Source organism: Equus asinus, chromosome 20 (genome assembly GCF_041296235.1).
Source record: "Equus asinus isolate D_3611 breed Donkey chromosome 20, EquAss-T2T_v2, whole genome shotgun sequence".
NCBI classification, from domain to species: Eukaryota; Metazoa; Chordata; class Mammalia; order Perissodactyla; family Equidae; genus Equus; species Equus asinus.
In genome coordinates, this window is record NC_091809.1 from 46,355,527 (window position 1) to 46,382,904 (window position 27,378).

The 27,378-nt window shown below is 52.2% G+C and overlaps 2 protein-coding genes across 5 annotated transcripts in view; one reads left to right on the forward strand and one right to left on the reverse strand.

Moving 5' to 3' along the window:
- The window catches only part of TMPRSS4 (transmembrane serine protease 4), a 34,012-nt gene extending 12,472 nt beyond the window's left edge, over positions 1-21,540 (reverse strand). The window contains exons 1-3 of one of the 2 annotated variants that reach the window (XM_014855578.3): positions 21,265-21,540; positions 6,194-6,227; positions 2,589-2,702 (exon numbers count right to left, since the gene is read on the reverse strand). In XM_014855578.3, coding sequence (XP_014711064.1) covers positions 2,589-2,702; positions 6,194-6,227; positions 21,265-21,267 — 151 coding nt within the window. In that variant the 5' untranslated portion in view covers positions 21,268-21,540. Of the gene's footprint in view, positions 1-2,588; positions 2,703-6,193; positions 6,228-21,264 lie in introns of those variants that run through there. The other variant, XM_014855579.3, reaches the window with a different exon arrangement.
- Positions 12,387-27,378, forward strand: part of SMIM35 (small integral membrane protein 35) — a 73,596-nt gene continuing 58,604 nt past the window's right edge. The window contains exon 1 of one of the 3 annotated variants that reach the window (XM_070490207.1): positions 12,387-13,033. In XM_070490207.1, the coding sequence (XP_070346308.1) occupies positions 13,027-13,033 (7 nt within the window). In that variant the 5' untranslated portion in view covers positions 12,387-13,026. The remainder of the gene's footprint in view (positions 13,034-27,378) is intronic. The other 2 variants (XM_044751952.2, XM_044751951.2) reach the window with 2 other exon arrangements.

Sequence of the window (27,378 nt, forward strand, 5' to 3'; positions counted from 1 at the left end):
CAGTTATGCCACTTAGTAGCTGGTGTATTTGGTCCTGAGCCTCAGGTTTTTTAATCTGTGAAATGGAGATAATAACACCTGTTCCATACCTACAAGATGGCTGAGGGGTTAAGCGACATAATGTGTGGGAGAAATTTAGAAACAGCCCCACTAGCCTCTTACCCCCAGGTTCTGGCACGGTGCCTCTGGTAACAGAGGAGACAACGCCGGGCCTGGAGCCCGAGACCTGAGTGCTGGCTCTGCCACCAGCTGTGACTTCAGACCAATCACTTCCCCTTTCTGGGCCTCAGTTTCCTCACCTGTACTGTGAGATGATGCTACCACCATACAGGGTTGTTGAGACATTTTGTGAGCTGGCGGTTGTAAAAGTGTCTTGTAACTATCCAGGGCAGTTCTAGAATTAGCTGTTTTTGTCTGGGGTTGAAAGGCCCAATAAGAGGTTGATGTTTTATTTTGTTTTGTCTTCTGCCTGGCGCCTTCACATTCTGTTGCTCCTTTGCTGTCTTGGGTGATGGGAATGAGTCTAGTGTTTTTAACGCCTCAGGGAAAAGATATCTTAACGCTTTTCCAAACTCTCCTGGTGGGAAAACTCCTCCAGCTTAAGTGAGCTCTCCCCTGGCCTGAAGCTCCTCCTGCAGTCCAGCATCCCTTCCCCGGCCCTAAGAGAGGTGGTAGTGAGACTGAAGATGCCCCACTCGTCACTGCCGAGAGCTTTCGTACATTGCCTCACGCAACCCTGACGACAACTTTAGGAGGCAAGCATTGTTATTAACTCACATTACAAGTAGGGAAACTGAGGTTTAGAGTTAGGGTCTATTTCCAAGGCCACACAGCACTTAGAGCCAGGATTTCAGTCAGGGTCTGTCCGGCTCCAAAGCTCCTCGCTGCCCCTCCACACCTTCCCTGAAGGAGCTCGAGATGTCCTCTGCTGGCCCTGCTGCTCCTGGTTTGAGTGAAGCCAGGGAGAAGGAGCAGGTCAGCTGTTTCCTAGAGCTTCAGGGCTTGGTTCATGGTCAGGAGCTGGGGTCACTGCGGCCTCCTGGGACAAAGCCAGGGCACAGTGTCACCAGTCAAGACCCCAGAAGCCAAAAGGTTGAGGGATCCTCACTCACGCTGAGGGCTCAGGTTACCTCCTCTGGTTGTGGAACCTGGGGGCCCAGGGCATGGAAGCCACACAAGGCCTCCTGGGACAGAGAGAGCCCAACTCTAAATCGTGCACTAGTACCCACCCTGGCTTCCCTGATGAGTTTGGCCTCTTCTCTCTCCACTGTGGCAGGACGTCGGCTCAGAGAAAGCAAGCTCATCTTAGCATCAGTCTGAACAAAACAGGCTTAGGCTGGCAAATCTGCTGTTGCTGATGCCACCAGCTTCTTCCTGACCTTTGGGCCAGCCAAGGTCAAGAAGAAATAATTTGGGGTTATCTGCACTTCACACTCTTGCGGGCTCTCAGGGATCTGGATGTGTCTGCATTTCCACCGCCACAAGATGGAAATGGACCTGCTCAATCAGGGGTTTGGGGGCCGATCCCAGCTCTGTCCCCCAGGGCCACACCTCCTCTCTGCCTCGAAGCTCAACTGGAGAATCAGAGGCTGGACTAGATTATCTCTGAGTGTTCTCCAACGAGAACTGCTGGTGGACAGGCCACCACCATTACGAGTGCACCCTGCATGATGATCCACACTTTTGCACAAACTGGTTTTTATCCAGGTACTTTATACACATTATCTCGTTGGTTCTCTGATATCCCTCTGAGGGAGGGAGGCTGTTTTACAGATGAGGAGACTGAGGTTAAGAGAGGTTGAGGGACTTACCCAAGGTCACACAGCAGCAAGGGGCCGTGCCAGGATCCCCATCCCAGGTGTCCTGATCCCTAGTCTGGTCCCCTCTGCCCTACTCTCTATGCGAAAGCTGTGGTCATTAACCTGCTGGGACTCGAGGGGAGATGAAGGCAAGGACTTAATCACAGGATGCGGGAGCTGAAAGGGAGGGACTGTGGGAATGGCTGGCCGTTCAGTTTACTCCTCTTTGTCACAGTGGCCTGCCCAAGCTCACACAGGGCCTCAGGCACTGGCCACAGTGAAGGCAGAGCTGAAGGTGGGGAGGGGCGCTCTCTGCCTGGGCAGTCTTCCCTGATGCCTCCTCTCTGTATCCCCTCCTCAGGAGCAGGAGTGCTCCCTGCTCTTCCAGACAGTAGGCTGCTCCATCCCCTTAGCTTTCAGGCTGCCGACCTGGGAAGGAGGAGGCAGGAGGCGTGCCTGTGCGGGTTTGTAATGTGTGCAACTGTGCTCTCCCTGTAGAAGAAATCATCTGGGATAGAGCCATCTGGGATAGATGGGCGCTGAGTTCATCTCCTCCTTTCACTCTTAGAAGGCTCCCTTCGAAGCAGGGAGTGGATACAAAGCTTTATGCAGATCACCTGCCTGTGACCCTGCTGGGTGGGAGGGTGGAGGGTGAGGGTGGGCTCTGAGGGGAGGTGGGGGAGTGGGTGAGCAGAGGGTTTGGGAACGTGAGATGCTACTTATTAGGAGATAAGGGTAGGGGTGCCACTTACTGAGGGAGTGAGGGCAGGGGTGGGGGCTGCCACTTACTGAGGACAGCCACGGTGACGATGATCGCCAGGCTCAGCAGGGCCGCGATGATGGGGATCCCCACCTTTTTGAAGGTCTCCAGGGGAGTGCGGGGTTTGCGCAGGGGGGTGACATCTGTGAGGCAGAGGGGAAGAGCCTGCAGTCAGCGCTCAGAGACTGTCCCTGCCAAGGCCCGCAGCTCCCTGCTCTCTGGCCTCAGAGGCTGAGCCACAGGAGTGGTTTGGGGACAGTTTTGGTTGGTGCCGGGGGGTCTTCCTGCAGTCGCGGCTTAGCTTCATCAGCACACAGTCACCCCATCTCCTTTCGCTTACTCAGGCTTGTCCCTTTCACAAGGGCTGCTTGAATGAGCCTCCAGCCTATGCACCTTGTGCTTGTCTTGACTTAACCTGCTCCGGGAGGTTTTACCCTGTCCGGCCTGACCTGCATCTCTAGAGGAGAGCTGTGTAGCCATTCACTTTACTGTTATTTATCCTCTTTCCTGACTTATCTTTTGATTAGACTATAAGCTCGAGGAGGGCAGGGGCCTCAGCATGTGTTTAGTAGAGGAGTAATAAATACTTGTGAATGAATGCGTCCTAACGGCCCCATCTCCAACTCAATTCAACAAACAGCAGGTCCCTGGAATGGTCCTTGTCTTTAAGGAGATTACAGTTTGGGGGGAAGAGGCAAACTGGGACACAGTCACCAGTCCCACTAGGTGGGAGATGACAGGTGTTATAATAGAGACACCCTCAAAGCACTTACATGCGCTTTTGTAGGTGGAGGGGGGGGGGAGGAGCGGGACCAGCTTAGCAAAGCCCTGGGGGTGGGGTGCTGGGAGCTCCGGCGGTGTGCCTGGATGTAAGGTGGGTACAAGCTTGCTGTGGAGGCAGGACTGGCAGTGGGCTTGTGGAGGGTCTTGAATACCGTGCTAGGAGTTTGGATTTTATCCTGAAGGCAGTAGGGAACCATGGAAAGCTTTTGAGCAGCAGAGAGACACAATCACATTAATATTTAGAAAGATGAATCTTCATCAGGGAGGAGACGGATTGGAATAAAAGAGCCTGGGGTTAGGGAGACTCGGGGGGAGCTTATCGATGCCTAAAACAGAGATAATAATCACTTTATTGTCCATTTCCATGGTTATCCAAGGAGACGGGACCAGGGCAAGGCTTTGAAAAGTTCAAACTCCCAGGAAGCATTAGGGATAGGCTCTATGGCGTCCCTGCTCATTGCAGGCAGAAAGCTCAGAGGTGCCCCGGGGCCTTCTCCTCCAGAGAGGCTGGGGCAGGAATTATGGCAACGTTGAGAATCCCTAGCAAGCAATAGGCTGGCTCTCTGCCCCTCACCTCGGCGAGGCAGGCTGGCTCACCTCCTTCAAATCGTTCTCCAAACCTCACCTTCTTAGTGAGGGCTTCCTTGACCTCCTATTTAAAATGCAATCTTCCAACAGAACCTATGCTCCTACTATGTTTTATTTTTCTCCAGAGCACTTATCGCCTCTAAGCTACCTTATATTTTACAAATTTTGCACATTTTCTGTCCGCTCCCATCCCTGCCTGAAATGAGGTCTCCATGAAGATAGGGATTTTTGTCTGCTTTGTTCGCTGCTGAGTGCCCGCTGCCTAGAACAGTGCCTGGCCCGCACATATTTGGGCCCTCCACAAATATTTGTCGAATGAATAAATGAATTGCTCTTTGCTTGTTCTCTTCATCACATCGTTTCCATCTTTCTGGCAGGTCTCATTTTATTCTGCCTCGAATGATGGCTGGCTATGTGTCTGTCTCTATCCATCTCCCCAGCTCTTCAAAAGCAGAGAATGGCGCTCTGCCAGAGACAGGTGCCCACTAAGCGCTGATATCATCAAATCTGTTGATAAGGAAACGTGTGTTTCCGAAAAAGGAGCCTTTAAACCTCAGGTCCTGGGGATGTGGGCTGATATCGCCTGTTATTATCATGACATGGCACGGAGTAGATTATCAACAGTACAGCAGATATTGTTTTTAAAGTTCAACGGTCAATGTTCAAAACTGTCCTCTTTTCTCTGGACGTGGACATGGTGACGTTTTGTTCGTTCATTCACGTATGATTTATTTCTTGAGCAACGACCTCTGGGGACATGAGGTTGGCTTGTTTTCTCGGAGGTGAATGACCTGTTAGGAGCCCCTTGATGGGTTCCCCAGTCCAGGGCCCGACGTCTCTGCCTCCCTGATATTCTCGGGGAGAGCATCATCGTGAAGGGAAAGGTTTTCTTGCTTTATTGTCTCATACCTAGTTTGAGTTAATGAGCCCACTGAGCTAGGAGTGGCCTCCCTGGCTGCCAGTCTCCCTTCCTCCAGCCTGTCCTGCCCACAGCTGCCAGACAGAGCTTCCCAACAGATTGCTTTCATCCCGTCACTTCCCCACACGAGAACTCTCGAGGGCTCCCCGTGACTTCCATCGCTGGACTACCCTCTTCCCTGGGCTTTCAAAGTCCGTGTAATTTGGCCTTATTCTCTAGCCAGATGGGCTTCCTACTGCTAGTCCTTGCCAACCCCCAGTTCTACACAGGCGGGTTCCCTCCCTCGTCCTTTTCCACCTCGTATTCCTTCTTACGTCTGAATCTTGGCCCCTGCTCCTCCCTCCACCATGAGACTCTCCTCGCTTCCTTCTGTTTTGTGGTAGTTTACTCCTGCAGGGCCCTGTTAGTTTTCCTGACCCATGACGCTATCCCTGATCACTTGGCACTGATCTATCCCTCCCGAGCTCCCTTCACACAGGGCATTAGTAGCAAATTTAACCTGTTTTCTAGTTTGGCGGTTCTCAGGCTTCCTCACGTGGTGGAGCACTTGGATGTCTGGCGTTCTTAGGGGACGTGATGGTCTACTGATAGATTCAGTTCCAAAGTATAAACCAGGCATCGTTTTACAGCTGAAGATTATGTTGCTTGTGATCATTATTAACTCATGACCTTGAAATAGATAAGCTGTCAAAGTAACTGGGATTGGTCATTTTCTTATTGATCTGTCATGTTAATTTGTTCCTTGCTCACTGGTTTTGCTGATCCAGCAGGCTATCAGAAGTAGGTATTAATGGTTTAAGAAAATGGGAGGGAAAAAACCCCTTAAATTTAGGAATGTTCTATTAACTTGTTTTTCTCCTGTAAATCAGGCAATCACAGCCATTTTCTATTCTACCAGTGAAAACGCCCTTGTCCGCTTCTCCTGGGCAGCATGGTGAGGCTGCAAACTCCACGAGGGGAGGGACTTTGCTGTCTTATTTGCTGCTACAGCCCAGCATCCAGCTCAGGCCTGGCACGCAGCAGGCACTCACAGTATTGTTCAATGAATGAGAGACTGAGTAACTGAATGAATAAACTGGAGAATCTCTGCTCTTGGGGTCTTAGGTTTGCCGGTCCTATTTCCCCAGAGACCGCGCTGCCTAGTTCTGGAGTGAATCCTGGAACTTACAGTTGCTCGATAAATGTTTGTTGAATGATGGGTGGGTGGGTAGATGGATCGCTCCCACGGCATTTAGCACTTGGTAGTGGTGGTGAGGGCCATGCGAGAAGGGTTTAGTACCTACTTGGTAACTGATTGAAACTCAGGGGCTAGTGTAGAGAAAGGAAAGCTGGATCTGAGCTCACCAAAGCTGTTCAGGGGTTGATCACTGCCAGGATCCTGTAATTGAAGGAAAAACAGTCAGTGAGTTGAGTAAGGGAACCTCTAAGGCTGGGGCTAAGGCCTGGGGGATGCCCTTTGTTCTTATCTGCATTTCCATCTTCCAGCTGAGTCTAAGTTGAGGGGCTCTGTGATAGCCAAATAATTGGTTCAAAATATATAATTCAGCTATGCATCTATATGACCTGGTGCAGTTAGTTTATTAATTGTAGCAACGAGTTAGCTGTTGTAGAACGGACTGGTTGTTGGGTTGTTTGTGTGAATTGCTGAGTTTCTCGAGATGATTCTGCTCTACTGTCTGTTTTTGTCAATCATTTGTCTACTTTTACAGTTGTTGTAGTTCTATAAAAACTCGAACAGGCACTTTACAAAAGGGGATACTCCAGTGGCCAATAAGTGCCAAAAGATGCTTAATATCATTGCTCATCAGGCAAATGCAAATTCAAACCACAATGAGATATCTCACCACAGATGTCAGAATGGCTAAAATTAAAATTAAAAAGACGGATAATACTAAGTGTTGATGAAGATGTGGAGCAACTGGAACTCTCATACGTTGTTAGTGGAAGTATAAATTGGTACAAATACTTTGGAAAATGGTTTGACTGAATCTACTAAAGCTAAACATATGACTTTTCTATGATTCTATAACCCAGGAATTATAGCCAAGGGAAATGAGTGCATATGTTTAGCAAAAATCCTCTACATAGGTGTTTGTAGTAGCTTCATTCACAATAGCTAAAATTTGGAAAAACCCAATGTTAGTCACTGGTGGAGTAGATAAATAAATTGTGGTATATCCATATAATAGAATATAATTCAGCAATTGACAAGAATAAGCTAGTTCTAAGTGCAGTGACACACGGATGAATCTCAGAGACATAATGAAGGAAAGAAACTAGACACAAAGAGTATAGTCTGTTTGATTTTATTTATATGAAATTTAATAGATAATTGGTGGTGAGAGAAGTCAGAATAGCAGTTACCACTGGGGAGGTGGGGTGGTTATCGGAACGAGCACAATGGGGCCTTCTGAAATGCTGCAAAGCTTCAAGATTTTGACCTAAGTATTGGTTACATGGGGGTCTATATGTGCAAAAATTCATTGAGTGCTTTACTTTAGATTTGAGCACTTTACTGAACATATATTACACCTAATAAAAGAAACAGGCAAATAAAACCAAAAACCCACCAGAGCACTATGGCATTTCTGTGACTCTAGTCTCGGGTCACCCTCGACCACATACACAAATACACGCAAGGCTTTGTTCTTCCACTTTCTCACGCCACTTCACGCGTGCGCTCGGCACACACACAGCCACAGGGGGCCACACACAGAAGCCATGCACACAGAGGCTCATATGCAGACTACATGCACCCCCTTTCCTGCAAGGCAGAGGTTAAGGGGGAGCGCTGCCAAGGCCCCTGCCCTCTGACCCCTTCCCTCACTCTCGTGCCTCCCAGAAACCTCTCTTCTCTTTCTTCCCTTTCCCAGCTGGCGTAGGACCTGGACTCCCTGGGCTGGGGGAGAAGCAGGCCTGCCCGAGGTCTGGCTCTCCACCCTGGGACTCGCCTGCCCATTGTGCTGAGCTCATGACCGCTCCAGTCGGGGGTGGAGGAGCTGTAGGAACCTGGACCTTTCCAGCTGGGGATTGTCCCAGTCCCATTTGGAAGTGAGAGGGCCTCTTCTAACCCCTGGGTGGGTCTCTCAGATTAAGTGCGGGGGCGGGTGTCCCTGGGTGTCGCCTGCTCCCGTGACTGAGCATGGCAGACACAGACATTGGCAGAAGGAGCTCCTTCTTTTCCTCCCAAACTCTGTAGTCTGCCGGAGGGACGTGCCTGGTGTGCCCTTGGGTGACACTGGGCCGTGGGCGGCGGGGGATGGAGCAGAGACAGCCAGGCTCTGGAGTCTGCAGGGGCAGACGTGGAAAACAGGCTCTGCCTCCTATCAACTGTGAGGCTTTGGGCAAGATGCTTAACCTCTCTGAGCTTCAGGGTTACCCTCTGTACAGTTGAGAAGTGCTGCTGTGAGGATTAAATGAGAAATCTGGTGGGAAGTGCCTGGCTCACACACGCGAGCTCCCTTCCCTCTGCCCTTCCACCCGGTGGCCCCACAGCATTTGGTACAGGACTTTGTGGTGGTCCCTATTTCTTACTGCTTTGGTGCCCTCGATGTTCTGCACGAGGCTCTTACCTAGTAAAGACCTGATACATGTCTGTTAAGCTGAACTGCACTCTGAGCTCTACACGGTGGTTCATTCCTGGCCGTCTCTCCTCCACCATCACCAGGGCCTGATGGAGGATTATTTCCAGGATAAAGATGAGAATGAATTGGGCGACTCTGCATTGCTGTGGCTACAGAGTCAGGTAATAATAATAGCAAACAGTAATCTACACACCTTCGGCAAGTAACAGTTTACAAAGTCCTTTTGTCTAACTCAGTCAAATTCAAGGGTGAAAAGGGTTGATAACTGTCAGGTGACCACTATGGGTAGCATTAAATAATTCAGTACTAAATTAAACAAACATTTGCTAAGCATCTGTGTTGTACTGGGCACTATTCTAGGAGCAGTGAACTCGAACACAGGTAAGAAATAATTACAGCAGGGTGAGAAGTGCCCAAAGAGACAGGTGCGGGCTTGCCTTTGAGAAGCTTGCATCCTGAGGCAGGGAGTGGGAGGTGGGGCTGGGGGCAGAAGCAGGGGGAGGACAGGCGGTAAACAGATAAACCAGAGAAGGGCAGAGAGTGCTGGGTGCTATGCAGAGAGTAAGTGGACGTTAGGAGACAGCGCCCAGATGGATACTTAGGGTGGGAGGTCTAGGGAGGGAGTTCGGGTGGTTAGGGAGGGCCTCTGGGCTGAGACTTGAATGACAGGAAGGAGCCAAGCAGGCAGGACCAAGCTTGGTTTTAGGGGAAGTGAATAGAGATCCTCATGGCTGGAGCAAGACAGGGACAAGACGGCGGAGAAGGAAGCTGGTGGTGGGAGATTCAACGTGTGCTCGGAAGACAAAGGCAATAGGCGTCGCCAACGGATTGGATGCTCTTGGGTTTTCAGGGAGCAGGAAAGAGGCATTTGCTGAGATGCAGAAGGCCACGGGAGGGGCAGGCGGGAGGGTATCAAGCGGCCCTTCCCCTGTCAGTTCATCCATTTTCCCTGAGTCTCCCTGCACACATGCACCTGCAATAGTTGAGGTAGGTCGGGCAAGTCTTCTGTTTATTATCAATTCAACAAATATTGACTATCTGCCTTTGACGGGCCCGGAATTGTGCTGGAAGCTGAGAGACGGAGGGAATAAAAGAGGCTCACAGACTGCACTTTCTGGGGCCTTGGACGCCTCATCTCTGAACTGAAGTCATCTCAGTACCCTTTAGCTAATATGTTTTTAATTTCTAATCACTGACTAGCAGTTATGCAGAAAAAATTCCTTATGTTTTTGAAAACATGAGAAAGAGAAAAAATAAACTAAATTAGAACTGCAAGCTAGAATTACAGGGACTGTCACTATCCTGGTAATTGCTGCCTCCCTGGTGTTTCCTACAATGCCTGGCACAGAGTGGGTGTTTAATAAACTTTTGTTGAACAAAAGAATTAAGGAAAATATCTCCGTTTCAGGACTCAGTCTCAGGCCAACCTTGAAGAAGCTGACTGTGGAATATTATGCTGCAGTCAAAACAGATGAACTATGGTGCCACAAAATAATATGGATGGCATTAACAATTTAATATTACAGGACAAAGTGAATCCCAGAAGATCACATATAACACAGAATCTTTTTCATAAAGAAGCAAGGAAACGATGAACATGGGATTCAGACTGAGGCTTACTTTGCCAGGGGACTTCTACGAAACACAGTCCTCGGCCTATCAAAGATGTGCAACCAAGATTTGCTGAATTAATAAATGAAAGAGACTTGCCCGCCTTCCTCAGCAGGGGGATCTCCTGGTTAGATGCAGGGTATGGTTAAGTCCCAGCTTTGGTTTTGGGTGGTGGGTTTATGGAGGCTTATTATATCGTTTAAACTGTCTAACTAGCTGGTGAGTTCCAAGAGGGCCCCACATGGATCAATAGTGAAAAATGTCACGGATCAAGGACTATGATTCGTCTGCTGCCGTGCACCTGAGGGCCAAAGACAAAATAAAAAAGCAGCCGCCTGGCTAGGCAGAGGGTTTGAGGAGTCAAACTCGGTCCTCCCCCTGCTCTGTTCTGACTCTCATGCTGCCCGGATTCTTCCAGTTAGCGGCCCACTCTGTGGCTTTCTTGAAGCTCTCTAGCAAGCATCTCCGACACAGAGAGATAGAGATGGCGGGGTGCTAAACTTCTGGGAAGGGGGGCTGCTGAAGGTCACGGGCATCGGGGGTAACGGGCAGGGAGATGGGTGCGTTTTAGGCCCATGAGTGGCAATTGGGAACATCAGTGTCAGCGACTTTCCCGAGCAGGATGGAGATGGGGACGCACAGCAGCTGTGTCGCCTCTCAGCCTAGAATCGATCCTGAGCAGAGGAAAGAAGAGAATGGGGCTGAGATGTGGACACTAGGTAAGATTCAAGGATCTGGCCAGCCCCCAAAACTGTGGTGGGTCCCTGCCGCGATCACAGGATGCAAAGTTGGAGGGGTCTCTGGAGAGCATCCCCCGAAACTCCCTCATTTTCTGATGAGAAAACAGGCTAGAGAGGGCAAATGTTTTGTCCTGGAGTTGATAGAGGGGAGGGAGCTGAGAGGCCACCAAAGACCAACTGCCCCTCCTTCTTTGCTGGAGGCATCTCCCTTTATCCCCAAATTGAACTCAGCCCCTGGCCACAGCTGCCAGAGCCCAGGCCCAGCCCAGCCCAGGCGAAGGCATCAGCCCTTCCCTTTTTGTTGGGGCCGCTGGCTGGGTCTTGTTTGCTGTGCTGATTCAGTCTGCCATGGAGCCCTGACTCCTGGGTCGAGCCCAACCAGTGTCCCACCTAGGGCTCACCTAGGAATGAAGCTCCTGCTGTCTGGAGTACAATGCAAGGGCAGGCACGTCCGGGACTTGGGAGCCCAGGAGGGCCCCAGCTGGAGGAGGTGGGCAGTGCCGTGGGAAGGTGGAAGTGGGTGGGTGTTGGGTGGCTGAAAAACACCTGCTGAAAGCCTGATGAGCTCAGCGAATCATCTTTCCCTGCTTCTCTTTTGGTCCCCAGTGGCAGAACGACATTACTCCAAGACCCAAATGTGGAGGCAGACCAATTGACTACTGGAGTTGGGTGTTGTTATACGGGTTACAGTATCTTGTATAAATGCTATCCCATTTAATCCCCAGAACAACCCTGAGAATTATCCCATTTTACAGAAGAGAAAACATAGATTAAATGGCTGCTGTGGCTCCAGAGCAGGTAAGTTGCAGATCCAGCTTTTGGGGCCAGGCTTCTGGACTCAGTGGACTGTTTTCATTTCTCCAGTTTCAGGAACCCATTTCAGTAAGTGTCATTAGCTGGCGCTGGGTCTTTTTGACTCTCTACTCCCCTGCAATCAAGTCTAGCTGCACATACTTAGCATGTAGTGGGTATGCGGAGAATGCCTCAGCATGTCCCGAGGTCTTCATCCGTCTGAAGGCAAAGCCACCTCTACTTGGTTCCTGGCTCTGCCAAGTCATCCATGAACAGAGGTAAGAAGACCTTCCTCCCAGAGTATCTGGTAGAAAGGGCCTACTGCAGTGCCTGGCACATAGTAGGGGCTTTATTGCTATTCTTCCCTCTCTTCCATTAGGTTTGTTTCTTTCTCACCTGCTTCTCTTTCCTTTATGTAACAATTGCCCTCAGCCCCTGGTGTTTTAGATCCCAGAGAAACTCCTAGTTGGGCTTAGCTCAGCTTTAACAGTCCAGCTCAGAGACGATGAACCCAGACACAAGGCAGCTCTCGTTTTTAAATGGGGATGAGGATTAAGTGTGCTGCAGAGAAGCCACAAAGAGTGGGGAGCATGAGTTCTCATCTTGCCTTGTCTTCTGACTTACTGTGTGGCCTTGGGCACTCCTCTCAACCTCTCTGAACATCAAGGTCCCTTAGGGGAATTGGGAACTCTCTTTCAGAAATGATGAAATAGATAAAACAGTTAATAATCACACAATGAAATGGGCAAGAGCTCCACCAGGCTAATAAAGAGGTGCAGAAGAGGTGGCAACTCACAGAAGCCAAAGGAGCAGACAGCCTGGCCAGCTCCTCTGTGTGCTTTCCTTGCCAAGCAGCCTGCCCCTGGGCCTTATTTCTCTCTTCCTTTCCTCAGTGCTGATGCTGCATTTCATTGTCTGGAAAGCAGTCAGTATGGGCAGAGCTGGGATGGGTGGGGTGAGGGAGAAGGGAGAAAAGCAGGGGCTCACGGTAAGGGGCTTTCCGGGGCCCTGCTCCAGTCTGTGGCAGCACCGGGCCCCCATGGGGGGAAAGCCCCAGCTTCCCGGGTCTCTCAGGGGAAATCTAGAGCCAGGAATGCTGCTGTTGCTAGGTGATGGGATAAACAGGTCCTTTGTGGCTCTGGCAGGTGGCAGCTAAGTTGCTGAGGCCAGTGACACAGCAGGAGGGAAAACCCAGGGGACCGGGTGGGGAAAGTTATCGGGTAAGCCAAGAGACCCAGAGGCAGCTCACCGTCCGCTCGCATAGGGTGTTTGGCCACTGGCTGGCCCAGGTGCTCAGAGGCTGCCTCACGCTGCTCTCTGCCCCCGAACCTGCACCCCGCTCCCAACCCGACTGCACGCGTCTGTGTCCTCTGCACCTGCGGCTGGGAGAGGGCAGTTTGATGCCTTTGCCAGGCTGGGGCAAGTGCCTGGTCTCTTGGGTGCCTCAGCCATGACAGGTAAGGTGAGGAGTGGGGACATGAGGGCCGGGTGACCACAGTCAGGAGAGGAGGGTGTGAGTTTCCTGAGCTGAGCCTGGCTGTGATGCAGCCGCCCTGAGTATGTGGCGGGTTCTCAGAGATGACAGATTGTGCTGACTTTCAAGCGCCTTCTGAACTGATAGCCTGTCTCCAGACAGATCCCCTCAGCCCGGGCCACACACAGGTGGGTCCCAAGGCTCCCCCTGGGGAAAGGCCTCACGCGCTCTGCCTTGTGTCAGGGGTCCTCAGGGCAGCACGTTCTCCTAGAGGACTAACCTCGGCCTCGGCTGCCACGTTAGAAACCATTCGCCTTGTTCTAAGTCACCTGTTGGCAATTTGAACTGAGCACCTTGGCTCCCATCCCAGCACATAATGGCTCCAGGGCAGGGCCTGGGACACGCGGAGGTGTCAGGTGGCCTGCCATCATCCTGCTGCCAGCCTGCTGTTCGGCTGCCATCTTTTAAGAATTAGCCTTTGTGTTCAAACATAGCTCTTAACTCAGGAGGGCCAGGGGAGAGGATGACAGTGTAACTATGCTTGTTTCACAAATGGAGCAATTGAGGCACCGAGCTGTTATGCTCTCTCGCCCTTTGTCATGTGGCAAGACAGCATGAAGGGCAGGTGTGAGCTATTAGTATCTGCCCACTGGGTTGGGTGGGACTGAAGGAAGACCTGGTTCCCCGTTGGAGGGAGCTCGCCTCCAGGCGATGTGACCAACTGCAGCTCTTACAAGTCCCTCTGAGGTCCTCCTCTTGGTCTCTGGGAGGCAGTCCATTCTCTGCGGACTTTCTGCATTCTTGACAAGTCTACTGTGCTCAGCTGTCCTTCTGCCCCAGGGTGGTGGGTGCATCCATTCCCGGCAGGGAAGGATGGGAAGGAAGGTACCATCACCTTTGCACACCTGAGGGCAGTGCCTGGGCAGTGGCTGGAGAGGACATGAGACAGCCATTAGGGTCGGGCCACTCAGACTTCCTGACAGGGACCCTTAGGGGTTTGCCCTTGGGAAGGGCGGATGCATCCTGAAGCTTAGAGGGCTTCTCTAAACATTGCACTTTACCTGAACTGAGGAGCTCCACCCACAATGCAGTCAGATGTTTATGAAAATCCCATGAGGTTTACACTGTCTTTGAAAAATCATACTCCCTTTTGCTCGTCCCGAATTGTCCTTTAAACTTTAAGGAGGAGGGAAGTGGTGGGGAGGGAAGAGGCATTTGGTGTTGTAAGGTCTGACTCTACTATCTATCTGCTGAGCAGCCTTGGGAAAATCACTTAACATCTCTGGCACCCGGTTTCCTCCTTGGGAAGCAGGTATGTTAAAACTATGATAAAACTAGGTAGCGAGACTGGTTGTGTCAGGTGCCCCACCTGCTAGTTATGATGCCCCTTTTCAAGCCTGCAGGAACCCCATCTGGTCCTCTCATGATGTTACAGACTGGCTCCTGGCACCCTGGCTTGGTCTTTGCGATTTGAGGGGTCTCAGCTGCTCTGGTCAGAAGTGGGTTGTCCCTGATCCTGCTCCTCCTGAGCTCTGAGTCAGGAGCCCTGGCCTGAACCCAGCTGTGTCCCTTACCAGCTATGTGGTCCTGGGCAAGTTACTTCGTTTTGCTGAGCCTCAGTTTCTTCATCTGTAAAATGGGGAGAATATGCTCTGCTTCTTAGTGTTGCTGGTGAGCATTAACTGGGATGATGCAGGCTGTGCCTGGCTTGGTGCTTGACGTACAGAGGAGTTTAGTACGTGAACATCAGTGCCCTCAGCTCCAGTTACCCTGCAGGCTTGGGGAGCAGAACTCCACCCAGCGTTCGAGGAAGGTCTGCACGGCGGTTCTGTAGGAGGGCAGGGTGAGCATCCCCACTTGTCCTGGATGCTCCCAGAGAACCAGTCTCTGCGGGGCTGGTTTGGCTGCCGCAGCAAAGAGCTGCCACCTGCCGGCAAAGGCCTGTAGTGACGCCTGGATCCCTCCTGTGAACTCTGAACTGGGAGCCTATAAATAGGGCTTCAGCAGCGTGCCAGGGACTTCTCTGCATCTGTGACTTTGCAGTTGCATAACTGAAGCTCCTTTACCACGTTCCTGCCCGCCCACCTAACTCCGTGGGTGCCTTATGCAGTGTTTCCTCACTAGGCTGCCATTCACTGGCGGACGCTGTGTTTTACAGTAGGTGGACCACAGGCCTCAGGCAAGTTATTTAACCACTGGGAGCCTCAATTGTGTGTGTGTGTGAGACAGACAGAGAGACACAGAGAGAGAGAGAAACAGAGATTCAATAAGTCTTCCACTTAGAGAGACCAAAATATGCCTAGCAGATAGCACATTGCCTGGTATGTAGTGAAGATGCGATAAATGTTAGCAATAGCAACGACAACAATAATAATACTTTGTCCACTCAGTCAAGCACTGTCCTGGGGGCTGAATACAGCAGTGAACAAAAGAGGCAAAGTGCTTGTGCCCATGGAGCATATGTTCTATTATTTTTATTAATAATTAATAACAACATTAATATAGAAGCTAGCAAGTGCTTGACATAGTAGATACTCAGACATTATTAATTATTAATGGGAGAGAACCTAGTCGAGGGCTTAGCATACGTGTAATAGGAGCTGAACAAGTAGTACCTATTTTTATGCTTTCACTAGGCCAAGGGGCCTGACTTCAGGAGGAGAATCGATGGACTGGAGTGCACTGGGAGAGGGTGACTAGGGCAGTTAGGGGCCCTGAAATGATGTCACGTGACCTATGTGACCTCTCTATGAACACAGGGCTTAGGACGCAGGCCAGGGAAGCGAAGACCTTCAGTAGTACAGATGTGGTCCTTTAAAATGTGTCAGGCCACCTTAAGGAAGCGGCAAAGAGGATGCGGAGGATCCTCTGACGCGGGGGAGGTTAGAGAAACTGCTTTCTCTTGGCAAAGGGAAGATTGTTTTCAGCAACAGAAGCTGTGAGAGTCGAAGCCGGGTTGTGGAGGAAATTTCCACAGTAGCGGAAGGCAAGGACAGACAAGGGCGCTGCAGCATCCCTGGGGGGTTCCGTGGAGCCGAATCAGGGGGAGGGGGCGGGGCAGGAGTGGGTGGGGGTCACGGTCGTTCCCAACACTCTCGCTCTGGTCTGGGGTCTGTTTTTCAGGTGCGGTTCTATGTCAGATTTCAGTGGGGCCAAGAGCTCTGAGGCTGAAACGCATTTGGGGAACCCACCTCTCTGGAAGACCTCCAAGGCCGTCTCCTTAGGGCCTGGGGTCGGGAAGAGCTCGCTGTTAGCCTGGCACTTCTGTGGTCTGCTCCCATAGGCAAGACTAATCCCAGGCTTGATTTACTTACAATTTTCTCCCTTTAAATCCTCTCTCTATCCTTAGTGGTCTCCTGGTAACTTGGGTTTTTTTTCCTAACTAGCATTGGATATGAAACTTTCTCTTAGTTGTCTCAAAAGGCTATGCCCGCTGGCTTCCTTCGTCCGTGTTTGTTCCCTCCTCAGTGACCTTTAGTAGATCAGCGAGGGATGCAGTCAACGACCTGGCCTTTCCTCCACTCGGTTCTGCCAGCTGATGCAGTCTTCACTCAATGCACATTTTGTTATAAAATCTATCAATTTCTAGGTAAGGAAGCAGGGCCCCCTGGTCCTGCAGTTTCTAGTTCGAGTTCAAGTCTAGTTTCAAGTTCAGGTTTTGTGGGTCCACATCTTGGAGGAGAAGGAGGGCATAAGGGAAAGGCAGGGTGCTTGATGTCGAAATCCCAGACCTTGGAGTCCCAGCTCTGACTTTTCTTGGCTGAGTGACCCTTTCCATGTCACTTAAGCTCCATGAGCCTCGGTTTCCCCATATGTACAATGAGGACCAGAAGGTCTTAGAGAGTTGGTGTAAGACTCAGGGAGACTCTGGATGTGAATGTGTTTCTCAAGCCGCAAGATGCTGCGCTCGCTGCATTGGGGCGGCTGTCGTTATTGTTATCTTTAGACCGCCAGCGATTCCTACCCAGCAGGATAGGTCCTCCCGACAGCCTGGCAGGACCCTGCTCCCTGGGGATGGGAGATGTGATCCTGCATGAAGTCCCAGTGTTGGGGTGGGAATGGGATGAAGGTGAAGTGGGGTAACCTCAGCTACATTGCCCTCTTCCTGTTGACACCCATGGGTGAACGAGTGCCCTGCTCCGACTGGGGTGGGGGGAGCAGATTACCCTGCCTCTGTTCCATCTATGGAGTATACAGAACTGAAGGCTTCGATTTTGTATACTCTTCTCTGAATCTCCTACAGTGTCTTGCCGGGGCTTAGCACAGAGGATATGCTCAGGAAACACATGCTGAATGAATGAATGCATATTGTAAAGGAAGAAATTGAGATGTAGGAAACGCCTAAAGCATTGGCAGGCTCAGCCCCACCAGCAGGTGGAGCCCAGCCAGACCCATGTGCAGGACATTTCGTGATGGAAGACACTGCTGCCACCCCTGGACAGGAGCCCACCCCTGGACAGGAGCCATCCTGGTCTCTTGCCCTCTTCCTCAAGGGTTCCTTTCATCTGCTCCCCTCTGAGAGTTCCCTGTAGCATATGGATTATGCTAGGGAGCTGGAGACTGCCCTGGGAGGGAGGGGTGAGTCTTGTTTGCAAATTTCTCTGCTGCTGTGGTGATCATTAGTCAGAGCTGCAGGCTGCAAGGGGGATTGCCACATTGGCCCTGCCCAGACTCTCTCTTCCCTATCGCTGGGGTTTCCAGGCAGCTCAGGGCTGCCCCGCCCTCAGCCCAGCCCTGTCTGGGATGAAAACACCTTCGTAACACCTCTGGTAGAATCTGGCGTCTTTTCCGATCAGACTTGGCAAGCCTTGTTTTCAGTTTCACATAAGTCCGATTGCTGGTTGGTGGGGGTTTAGCTGTGGGTCATTTATCTGTCATTCATTCACAATCTTAGTCACAAGCATTTATCAAGTACCTGTTCTGTGCCAGGTCCTGTGCTAGGTTTGGAGCCGAAAGGTGGAAAAGACACAGACCCTGTCCTCAAGAAGCTCAGTCTGCTGGCAACAGATTTATAAAAAGATGTGGCAGGCGAACACAGCTTCAATTTGGGGGGATTCACTATCTCGGGGAATCATTGCCTCGGAATCTGAGGGGTTTGCCCAGGCAGAGGTTTGCATCAGAGCAGGGAGGAAGGCAGAGGGAAGAGGAGCTGCCTGGGCAATCGGAGAGGCCAGGAGAGTTTCCGGCCCGAGGGCATTTGTCTCCTGCTGTCTGGGGTTGGCTCTGGGGCTTCAGGAAGTTTGTCCAGAGTTCCTGAGCCCTGTTTTTGGTCTCTTTTTCCCATTTTCCCCATCTGCCCCGGACTAGTCTCTCCTCATTTCCTGCTTTCAGCTCCTCAGATTCTCTAGGTCTTTGTCATGGGGACAGGCCAGGGAGTGAAGGGTATTTGCTGGCATTCTCAGCGGTGGCTGGGAAGGAAGGCTGAGAGGAGGAGAGAGGCCTGGGGCGCATGAGGGAAGCTGACTTCTAAACCACTTCTCCACCTCATTAGCCAGGCCCACAGCTCGACCGCAGAGCAGGGGAGATGGAAGGCAGGCTGGGGTATGTGCTTCCACCTTTGCATATGCTGTTCCCTCTGCCTGGAGTGGCCCCTTTTCCCCACCTGCCCAGCTCCTGTGCAGCCCTCAGCCTCCCTGACCTCCAGCAAGGCCATGCGCCCTGGTCTTCGTCTCACAGCTCCCTGTGTCACCACAGCACGGATCTCAGGGGTTAGTTGAACGTGTCTTGGTGTGATCGAATGATAACCATCTATCCCTCCCCACCTGCCACCCCTCTAGACTCTGAGCTCCATGAGAGCAGGACCTATGTCTGCCGTCTCTCATCAGCAAGTCCAGTGCTGGCACAGAGGAGGCACGCTGCCCGTTTAGTGGCGTGAATGAATGAAGCTGGATGCCTGCTGCCCTGCCCGCTGGGGAAGGTGGCCAAATTCTGGAGGTGTCTCCACCCACAGTGTGAGCGCCTGGCGGCTGCTGAATCCCTTCCCTGGCCCAGCCCCACTGAGCTCCCAGGCACGGCGGGGACCCTGACTCCTAGCTTGATGTAGGGGCCTGCGTGACCGCCCCATGGGGACTGGACCTCAGCTGTGCCCCTCTGTGCTCCCTGTGCCTGTTGCTCCAGCCTCAGCACCCTCCCCGAAAGGCCTCTCCCTCTGCAGCGCCACTCTTTCTTGCCATTCACATGCAGTTCCTCCACCTCAACACCCTTCCCACCTTCTCTGCCTGGAGAGAGCTGCTCATCCTTCAGGGTCCAGCACAAGTACCTTCTCTTCTGGGACAACTCCCCGACCACCCCAGAGAGAATTGACTGCCTTCTCTGCTCCAGGGGTACCTTGCATCGCCTCTGGTATTGGATCTGTCACCTTCTCTTAGGATCCTTTGCTTAAGGAGCTATCCTTCCTCTGGATTTCGAGAATTGAGGCATGGGCCCCTTTTGCCCCTTTCCAGCCATCTGGAGGCTGGTCAAGAGCGGGGGCTGATTAAATGGTGGTTGGAAGGATGGACCTACTTTGAGGGTCACAGCAGCATTAAGACCCCCACTCAGGTAGTGCTAAGACGCAGCAACCGTGCGGGACTCCGACTCTGTCCAGGGAGGGCCCTGTGGGTGTGGGAGGAGGGGGGAGGGGAGGGGAAGGGCAGAACTGGGTCTGGGCATGAGTTGTCTGTCTCTCCCCAGGGCTGCGAGCTATGGTTATCCCGGCCTCATTTGAGGGAAATAGAATAATTAGGCACAGGTGATTTAACGGCTAGCTCAGGTGCCGGGAGCTCCCTGGGTCCCACCCTGGATCCTGGCCATGCTACCTTTGCCTTTGGGCCCCAGGCCTGTCCGCTCCACCACAGTGTGCCCACCTGCCCTCCCTCCTCGTACAGCAATGCCCAGCTCCTTCCCTGGGCGGCGGAGGGTCAATGCTGGCCGTGCCACCCACCTGTCATTTCCGGGAGCAGATTCCTATTAGTCACAGTCCTTACATTTGTCAGGCCTTCCTAGTTCCCAGAACCTATTCACATGTATTCTCAGACCGTTCAATCTTTCCACTAACCCTGTGTGCATGCAGAGAGGGTGGCATGGACAATGTTTCTACTTTACAGAGAGACAGAACGGGTCTCAGAAAGAGTAAAGTCTCAAGACTAATAGGCTCATAAGGGGGCTGGCCATTGACCTTCTGATCCTACAGTGAGGGCTCCAGTTACTACCTCCTTCCATGTCCCTCCCTCAAGAGGCACCCCAGGTTTCCCCAGTGTCACCAAGAAGCAGCTCACAGCCAGGTGGGCTGGCACTGCCTCCCCCTCTCTCCTGAGAGCCCCGGGGATGTTGCTCCTCTGCACTCAGGCTGGGCTGCTAGGGCGCTTCCTCGATGGGGATGTGGGGGGCTGGCGCTTCAGTCCTGGCTGACCCGCAGAGTAAAGCGGGCAAGCCCCTCCCCGACTCTGACCCTCAGCTGCCCCCGCGCCCGTGCTAGAGTTTTGCCAGACTTTTCAGAGGCGTGTCCTGGGAAATGCCTAGGCTGGGAGTTACCTGAGGGGCCCCGGCAGGTCATCTCTTTTCCCTGTGGACAGAGCACTTCCCCTTCCCTCCACTTTCATTTTCCTGTTGGTGGCCGGGCAACTGCAGCTTCTTGGCCAACAGTTGGAGAAGGAAGATTCCCTGGGTTCCACCTCAGGCCCAGCTGTTCCCTCTTCCCTCCCTGTCCTCAACTGATGAGATTGATTCCCTTTGCCCCAAGACAGTGAAGAAGGTCGAGGAGGAGAGAGGGCAGGGCTGAGAAAGAGACCGTGTAGATCTCCACAACACCCTAGGCTGTTCTGAGGCAGCTCGCTACTGTTTTCTTGATAAACAAAAGGAGTCTGTTTCCCCAGGGAGGTGGCATCAAAACAGCCCTTCGCCCTCGGAAAAAGAGTGCCAAGCTCCAGCCAACGGCCCAGGAGACACTGGGCAAGAAAGCAGGCAGGATTTAGGAGGGGATAGTCAGGAAGGATCGTCCTGGCCTCTGTGTCTCAGCTTCCTTGGTGCTGGTGCAAGGGCTGTTGGCAAGGAGGGCAGGCAGGTCCTGAGACGCATAAGCAGCTGGAGTGTGGGGGCAATTGGAGTGTGACCTCTTTTTTAACCTAGAAGGTGTTATAAAATTCTCAGCAGATGACCTCTAAGGCTGCCTGAAGGGCACTTTATTAGGAGACCCACCCTCCCCCAGTCTTCGGAGCAGAGGGTCCCCACACTCACCATGCTGGTTCTGTGATCTTCCAGACTCCTCTATGGCCTGCAGCTGAGGTCGGCAACCCAAGTCAGGGGAAAGGCCTCCCCAGAGTGGGCCCGGGCTGGCAGCAGGTCAGAGATCCCCAGGCAGCATTGGCTGGAGGAAGCCTAAGTGCAGGGCAGGCCTTGCTCCCTCGGGTCCAGCATCCTTCTGCCCTTAGCCAGCAGGCTGCCTCCTACCGCTGTATTCCAGGAGTGGTTTGGGGACTGCGGGGCAGGTCGATTAAAACAACCCTGCAGGTGAAGTTGCCAAACTGGAATGATTGTGTATCTTGTAACCTGACACCTATCTTAAGGGTTGGCACAACACAACCCGTCATTCACTCATGGGCCCTTCGTCTCAGAAGAGGTGACACACCTAGGTGTCGCAAAAGCCTTCCCGCCTGAATGACTTCCACCCAACCGGGTGTTGGCTGACGGGGATGTCAGAAGGCACTGTCTCTCCTAGTTGCATGACTTCTCACCGTACGGGTGCTTGGTTTGGGGTTGTGAGAAGGTAAAGGAGTTTGGGGGGTGGGCTGCTCACTGGACCTGGACTGTTGCCACGTGTGGAGCAAGAGGATTAGGACAGCCATGGAGAAGGACGGTTTCTTCCATGAAGAAGACGAGGTATACCCCCTTCCCTGGACCTCAAGGGCGAAGCTGTCCTGTGCAGACCGTCCCTTCTGAGGGCTTCTTGCCCCTGCTCACCAGTTATTAAATATTTTGCATATCACCCTTGGTGCTATGGCTCGGACTCCAGTCTGCCCTCCGTACGGGGTCACTTCTGAGTCACATCCTGCTGCATCCTGAGGCCTGAGCTCCCCATGGCCAGGGGGTGTGGAAGGCGACACCTTGGAACCGCAGAACCACAGAGCTGGAAGGGACACGGGCAACTGTCTTCTCCCATTCCTTTTGTGAGTGAGGAAACTAAATCCTAGAGAGGCAAAGCCAAGCGCCCAAGATCTCACATTAAATTAGTGTCAGATTCCGAACAAATCCAGACCTCCTTCCATCTCTCAGCCTTGACCCTCCCCGGAGACCAGCCCAGGTTGGACCTGTGGATTGGCCCTTCCGCTGTTAACACGCCCTTTCTTTAGTTCTCACAACAACCCCTGAGGAATATTTTGTTCCCATCTGACCGTTGAGGGTATCATAGTTTGTGGAGATGAAGTGACTGGCCCCTAGGTCACGCCGAGTTTTTGGCCGAGTTGGGACTTGACTCTGGTTCTCTCTCCTCTCCGTGTGAACAGGCTGAGTGAAACACTAGTGTCTGAAAGCCCTGTGCCTGGTCTGGGGAGATGTGCCCACGGGAGACCGCAGCGACGTGTGAGTGGGAGGAGTATGGGGTGGATGTCACCGATTGTTGGCCAGCTCTCAGCTGCCCAATGCGGTGTGGCTCTGAGCTTGCCTCCGAGCAGCGGGCTGGTCTGCAGCATCTCTGGAACCAACATGGCCCCAGCACTCCCCTTCTTCAGGGCGGTGGCCTTTAGAATTGGAGGTTTTGGGCAGAGTCTAGCGCCTGTGATTTCAGGACAGCCAACTTCAGGGGACAGGCTGCAAAGACCCAGGCAAACATCTCCCTTTTAAGGAGGACTCCAGCAGCCGGGCAGTGAGAGGCCAGCGTGCCACCTCGGACCGGGCTCTCCCTAGCCTTGGTTCCTCTATGTGCCAGGTTAAATATCCGGCCCCAGGTTTGTATCTGCTCACTGGGCGCTCAGGTGATGAACCAGGAAGGAGGTAGCTGCCTGGGCAAGAACGCTGCTGGGCGAGGCTTGTGGGGGACTGATTACTCAGCCCTCCTGGCTGCAGCTCTGGGCCCGGCAGCCAGGTGGGTCTGGGAGCCTGAGGGGAGGCCTGAGAAGGAGGCACGTGCACAGGAGGCGGGCAGGGCTGCTCAGATGGCCGGGGAGGAGGAGGCTGCAAAGCCTATAGGTGGAAGCACAGAGGCCTGGAGAGAGCAGAGGTCTCACTCCTCCCAGGTGCCAGGTGAGAATAGCCGGCAGGACCCCCCATTCATGCAGAGGCAGCCTCCGCTCCCCAGTCTGTCTGCCTCCAACGGCCGTCTCTTTGCTACCCATCTCTTTAAATTCTCCTCCTGTTTTCTTTCCTCCTTCCTCTTTCCTTTTGTGCTCCTTTGATCTCCTCTCTTTCTCCAATCATGTTTCCTCTTCCTTCTTCCTTTCCCTCTTGTTTCGAGCATGTGGGTCAAGCTAGTGAAGTCTCAGCTGCAGAGCCCCTCTCTTGCACGGCCCCTCCAAGGCCGGGCGGGGCCCCAGCCACAGGTTCACGTGGTCATGTGTTTCTGTACATTTTGCAGCAGGTTTTTCTGTCATACCTTTTCTTGTAGAGGGATCCTCGAAATAAATAAGCATCAGGCCTCACAAAGCCTGGCTCTCCCTTGGTGAGGAGCATAGGCTCTGGGAGCCTGGAGTCCTGAGTCCTAATCCCAACCACACTGATGATTTGTGACTCTGGGCATTTTATTTAACCCTCCTGAGCTTCACATTCCTCCTCTGTAAAGTGGGGATAAGAATAGTACTGACCTCATACGGTTGTTATGAGGATTAAATGAGATATCTCTGTCTGGCACCTAAAAGAGACTTTGTCACTGGAGCTGTTCTTCCCGTTCATTTCACAAAATGTGTGTTTATGGAGCTCCTGCTAGAGCCGGCTCTTGTGCTGGGCCCTGGGGATTAGGAGATACAGACACAGCCCTGCACACACTCATCTCATGGTCTGCTGGAGCGGATATGGCGCATCCACAAATCACGCAAGGTTAAGAAGGCGTTCTACTTGATGTAAAAAGAAAACTCTTCAGGGGTTAAGATCCTTCTTCATCTTTCACTGCCCTCTCTTTCCCTCCCTTCCTTCCCCCTTCCTTCATTGTCTCCCTAGGACTTTTTTACCTAGATATGTAATTTATAGGACAGTGTATCAGTTGCCAGTTGTTTCTGATTGTACATTTGATTTTAATATCAACAGCCCTTTGCCCATGCATACATGCATCCATCCAGTGAATGTTTTCTATGGTGTTTCTGGGGTTAGACACTGTGATTGCAGAAAAATAACTCTGGCCTTGGAGAGCTCAGTCTGCCCACATACTGCACTTCCCCTATTAAAGCAGGAGCTTCTGAGGGCACCAAGCCCTCTAGATGCTTCCCGCTCAGGGCGTGTCTGCAGAACCAGCAGCAGCGGCATCACCTGGGAGCTTCTTAGAAACGCAGGCTCAGCACTGTCCTCGCTTTCCCAGACCTCCTGAATCAGGAGGAATCTGCGTTCCAATATCCCTGGGTGATTCGTATGCTCCTTGAAGTCTGAGAAATGCTGTTCTGGATCTCTTCTCACGCTCAGGAGTGGGTCGAGGTGGTTACTTCTGGAGTGAGCTGAATTCAGAGACTGGACCTCGACCTAGATGAACCTTTGGGGTTCCTTCCAGCCAGCAGAATCTATGGTTCTTTCCTCTGAGCCCAAGTAATTTGAGATCAGTTTCAGTGACAGGCCCTTTTGTTCGAGTCTCTCCAGGAATTAAGCAGAGAAGGGTGCAGCCCGTGGACACGTGCTGGCCACAGCCCGAATCAGCCCAGCCAAGCGGCTCTCAAGTGCAGCATGTAGGGAATGCAGTGCCTGTCCTATGGCGACAGCAAGGGGCACCTCGGCTCGCTGTGAGGGATGCAGTGTGGCTCTCCGTTGATTCTCTGACTGTCCAGAGGGAGTTTTTCAGTACTTAGCAACCCTTCTCCCAAGACATGGTTTGGGGCCCCAGGCTGGAGAATTGAGCCTCAAATATCTGCACCAAAGGACTGGGGAAATCGAGGGCCCCCGACCCTGGCTGACCCCTTTTGTGTGGGAGTTGCCCTTCCTCTGTGACCCTTGCCAGGAGGAACTCCCATAGGTGTGGGAACTAAGGCTGGGTGTGGAGTTAGGGGAGACAGGTGTGTCTGAGAATGACACAAGACCTTTGCGTCAATAAGACATAAAAGTAAAAAACAACTAACACGTAATATGCGCTCCTGTGTGCCAGGCTTTTATGCCTGTGCAGAGAAATTGGGTTACGTGATTGAGTCCTTGCGGCCACCCTAGGATGTGGGCGCTGCCGTTGCCTCCATTTTACAAAGGAGGAAACTGAGGCTCAGAGAGGGTTGGGACCCGGGTCTGTGTAGCCTAGGATGCCCAGGTCTTTTCCATGACATCGTGCATGGGTAGGCCCTGCGTGACTTGTGGAGAGGGTATGCAATGGCCTCTGTGGCCCTCCAGGGACCTCCAAAAGCTATTCAGGCCCCCGTGGTACCAGGGCTCTGGGTGGGCCTGCCTGGGTCCCGGGGGCAGTTTCCACTTTGCCCGTGTAATTTGAAATCAGTCTGGGAAAAATCCTTGTCATTCAGCCCTCTCCCCCTAAATGAGGCCAGGAATGAATTTCAGGTTATTTCTGAATCCAGTCTCTCTCTCTTTTTTTTTTAAGATTGGCACTTGAGCTAACATCTGTTGCCAGTCTTCTCTTTTTTTCTTCTTCTTCTCCCCAAAGCCCCCAAGTACATAGTTGTATATTCTAGTTGTAGATCCCTCTGGCTGTGCTGTGTGGAACAGTGCCACAGCATGGCTTCATAAGCAGCGCTGGGTCCGAACGGGCAAAACCCTGGGCCACCAAAGTGGAGTGCACAAACTTAACCACTCGGCCACGGGGCCGGCCTCGTCTTCTCCGTCTTTTCATCTGTCTCTAGAGGATACGTTTTGAACTTCACTCTGGTTTAAAGAAGCAGGGAGGATGATGGCGCTGGGAGACATTGCTCTTCATCCTAACTGTGCTATAAATTTGAGACCATGAACATATAGGACTTTGATGATTTTTTTAAAAAGAATCTGGCTCAAATTAAGCAGTATAGATGGAAACTTTAAGACATTTATTTTCTCAGGATCCAGATAATCAACAGCTTCTACATGGAATAACCTCCATGCACAGCTTTAAATCTTAACTATGAGGGCTGTGTCACCTACCAGCTGTGTCACCTTGGACATATTATTTAACCTCTCCGTGCCTCACTTTCCTCATCTGTAAAATGGGTGACAATAATAAGACCTACTTTCTAGGGATGTTGTGAAGACTAAGTGATTTAATATTTGTAAAGTGCTTATAGTGGTGCCTGGCGCACAGTAAGTGCCATATACATCTTGTCAGTGAAGGGAAGATGTTTATTGTCTCTGTCATAGGTGAAATGAATCATTACCTTCAAAATGTATTTTTTCATTACTGGCGCCATGTATTCTATATGTGTCATTAATTCTTTATCGCTTCATCACCAGTGCAAGTTTTTATTCAGGTTCTAGCCCCATCTTTTGCAAGTTGTGTGGGTGAGGGCAGGACCCTTAACCTTTTCGGCCTCAGTTACCTGCAGGGTTGAGATAGCTGCACCATCTTCCCCGTGGGGTGGTTGTGAGGATGGGGGGAGAAAATGCTTGTGGGGGGCTTTGCCCACCGTAGGGAGGACTGTCCGTGTAAGGGAGGAGTTTCTCACAGACTGGGACGTGTGAGAATTTAGCGGGCCCTGATGTAGCCCATCCGCCTGCTCCAGCCTGGGAGGCACTGGACAGTCCTGCAGCGGCGGTCCCTCTGGGTTCTCAGAGCTGTGCTGAGTTTTGTTTGTCATGTGCTTGGCTCATCCTGTGGGCTTGTTCTGCATCCCCTCCCCTTGCAGAGGTGGTCCAGCCCCCACGTTCCTCCTTTCCTGGCCTCTGCCTTGGCACCTCTCCAGGAATGGGACTGCACCCCGATCCTTGGAGAGGCACAAACAGAAAGGGCCGGGTGCAGGTAGGCGGCTGAGCCAGAGGAGAAGGCGAGGCCAATCAGGGGCTTAAGAGGACAACATGCCCAGTCCTTCTGGCCTGGCTACTTAAGGACACCATCTGGAGGTCCTGAATCATAAAATGATCCAGCTCCGACTTTCTGCAGAGGTACCCTGGCAAAGGCCTGCTGCGGAGATGACAGCAGCTCCCAATTCGTCCTGGGAGCCTACACGTAACTGGGGTGGGACCGGCCTTGCAGGTACGGGGGGCGTTCTAGCACAGGCAGTGGATCCAGAAAAGGCGGTGTGAGTGTCAGTGTCG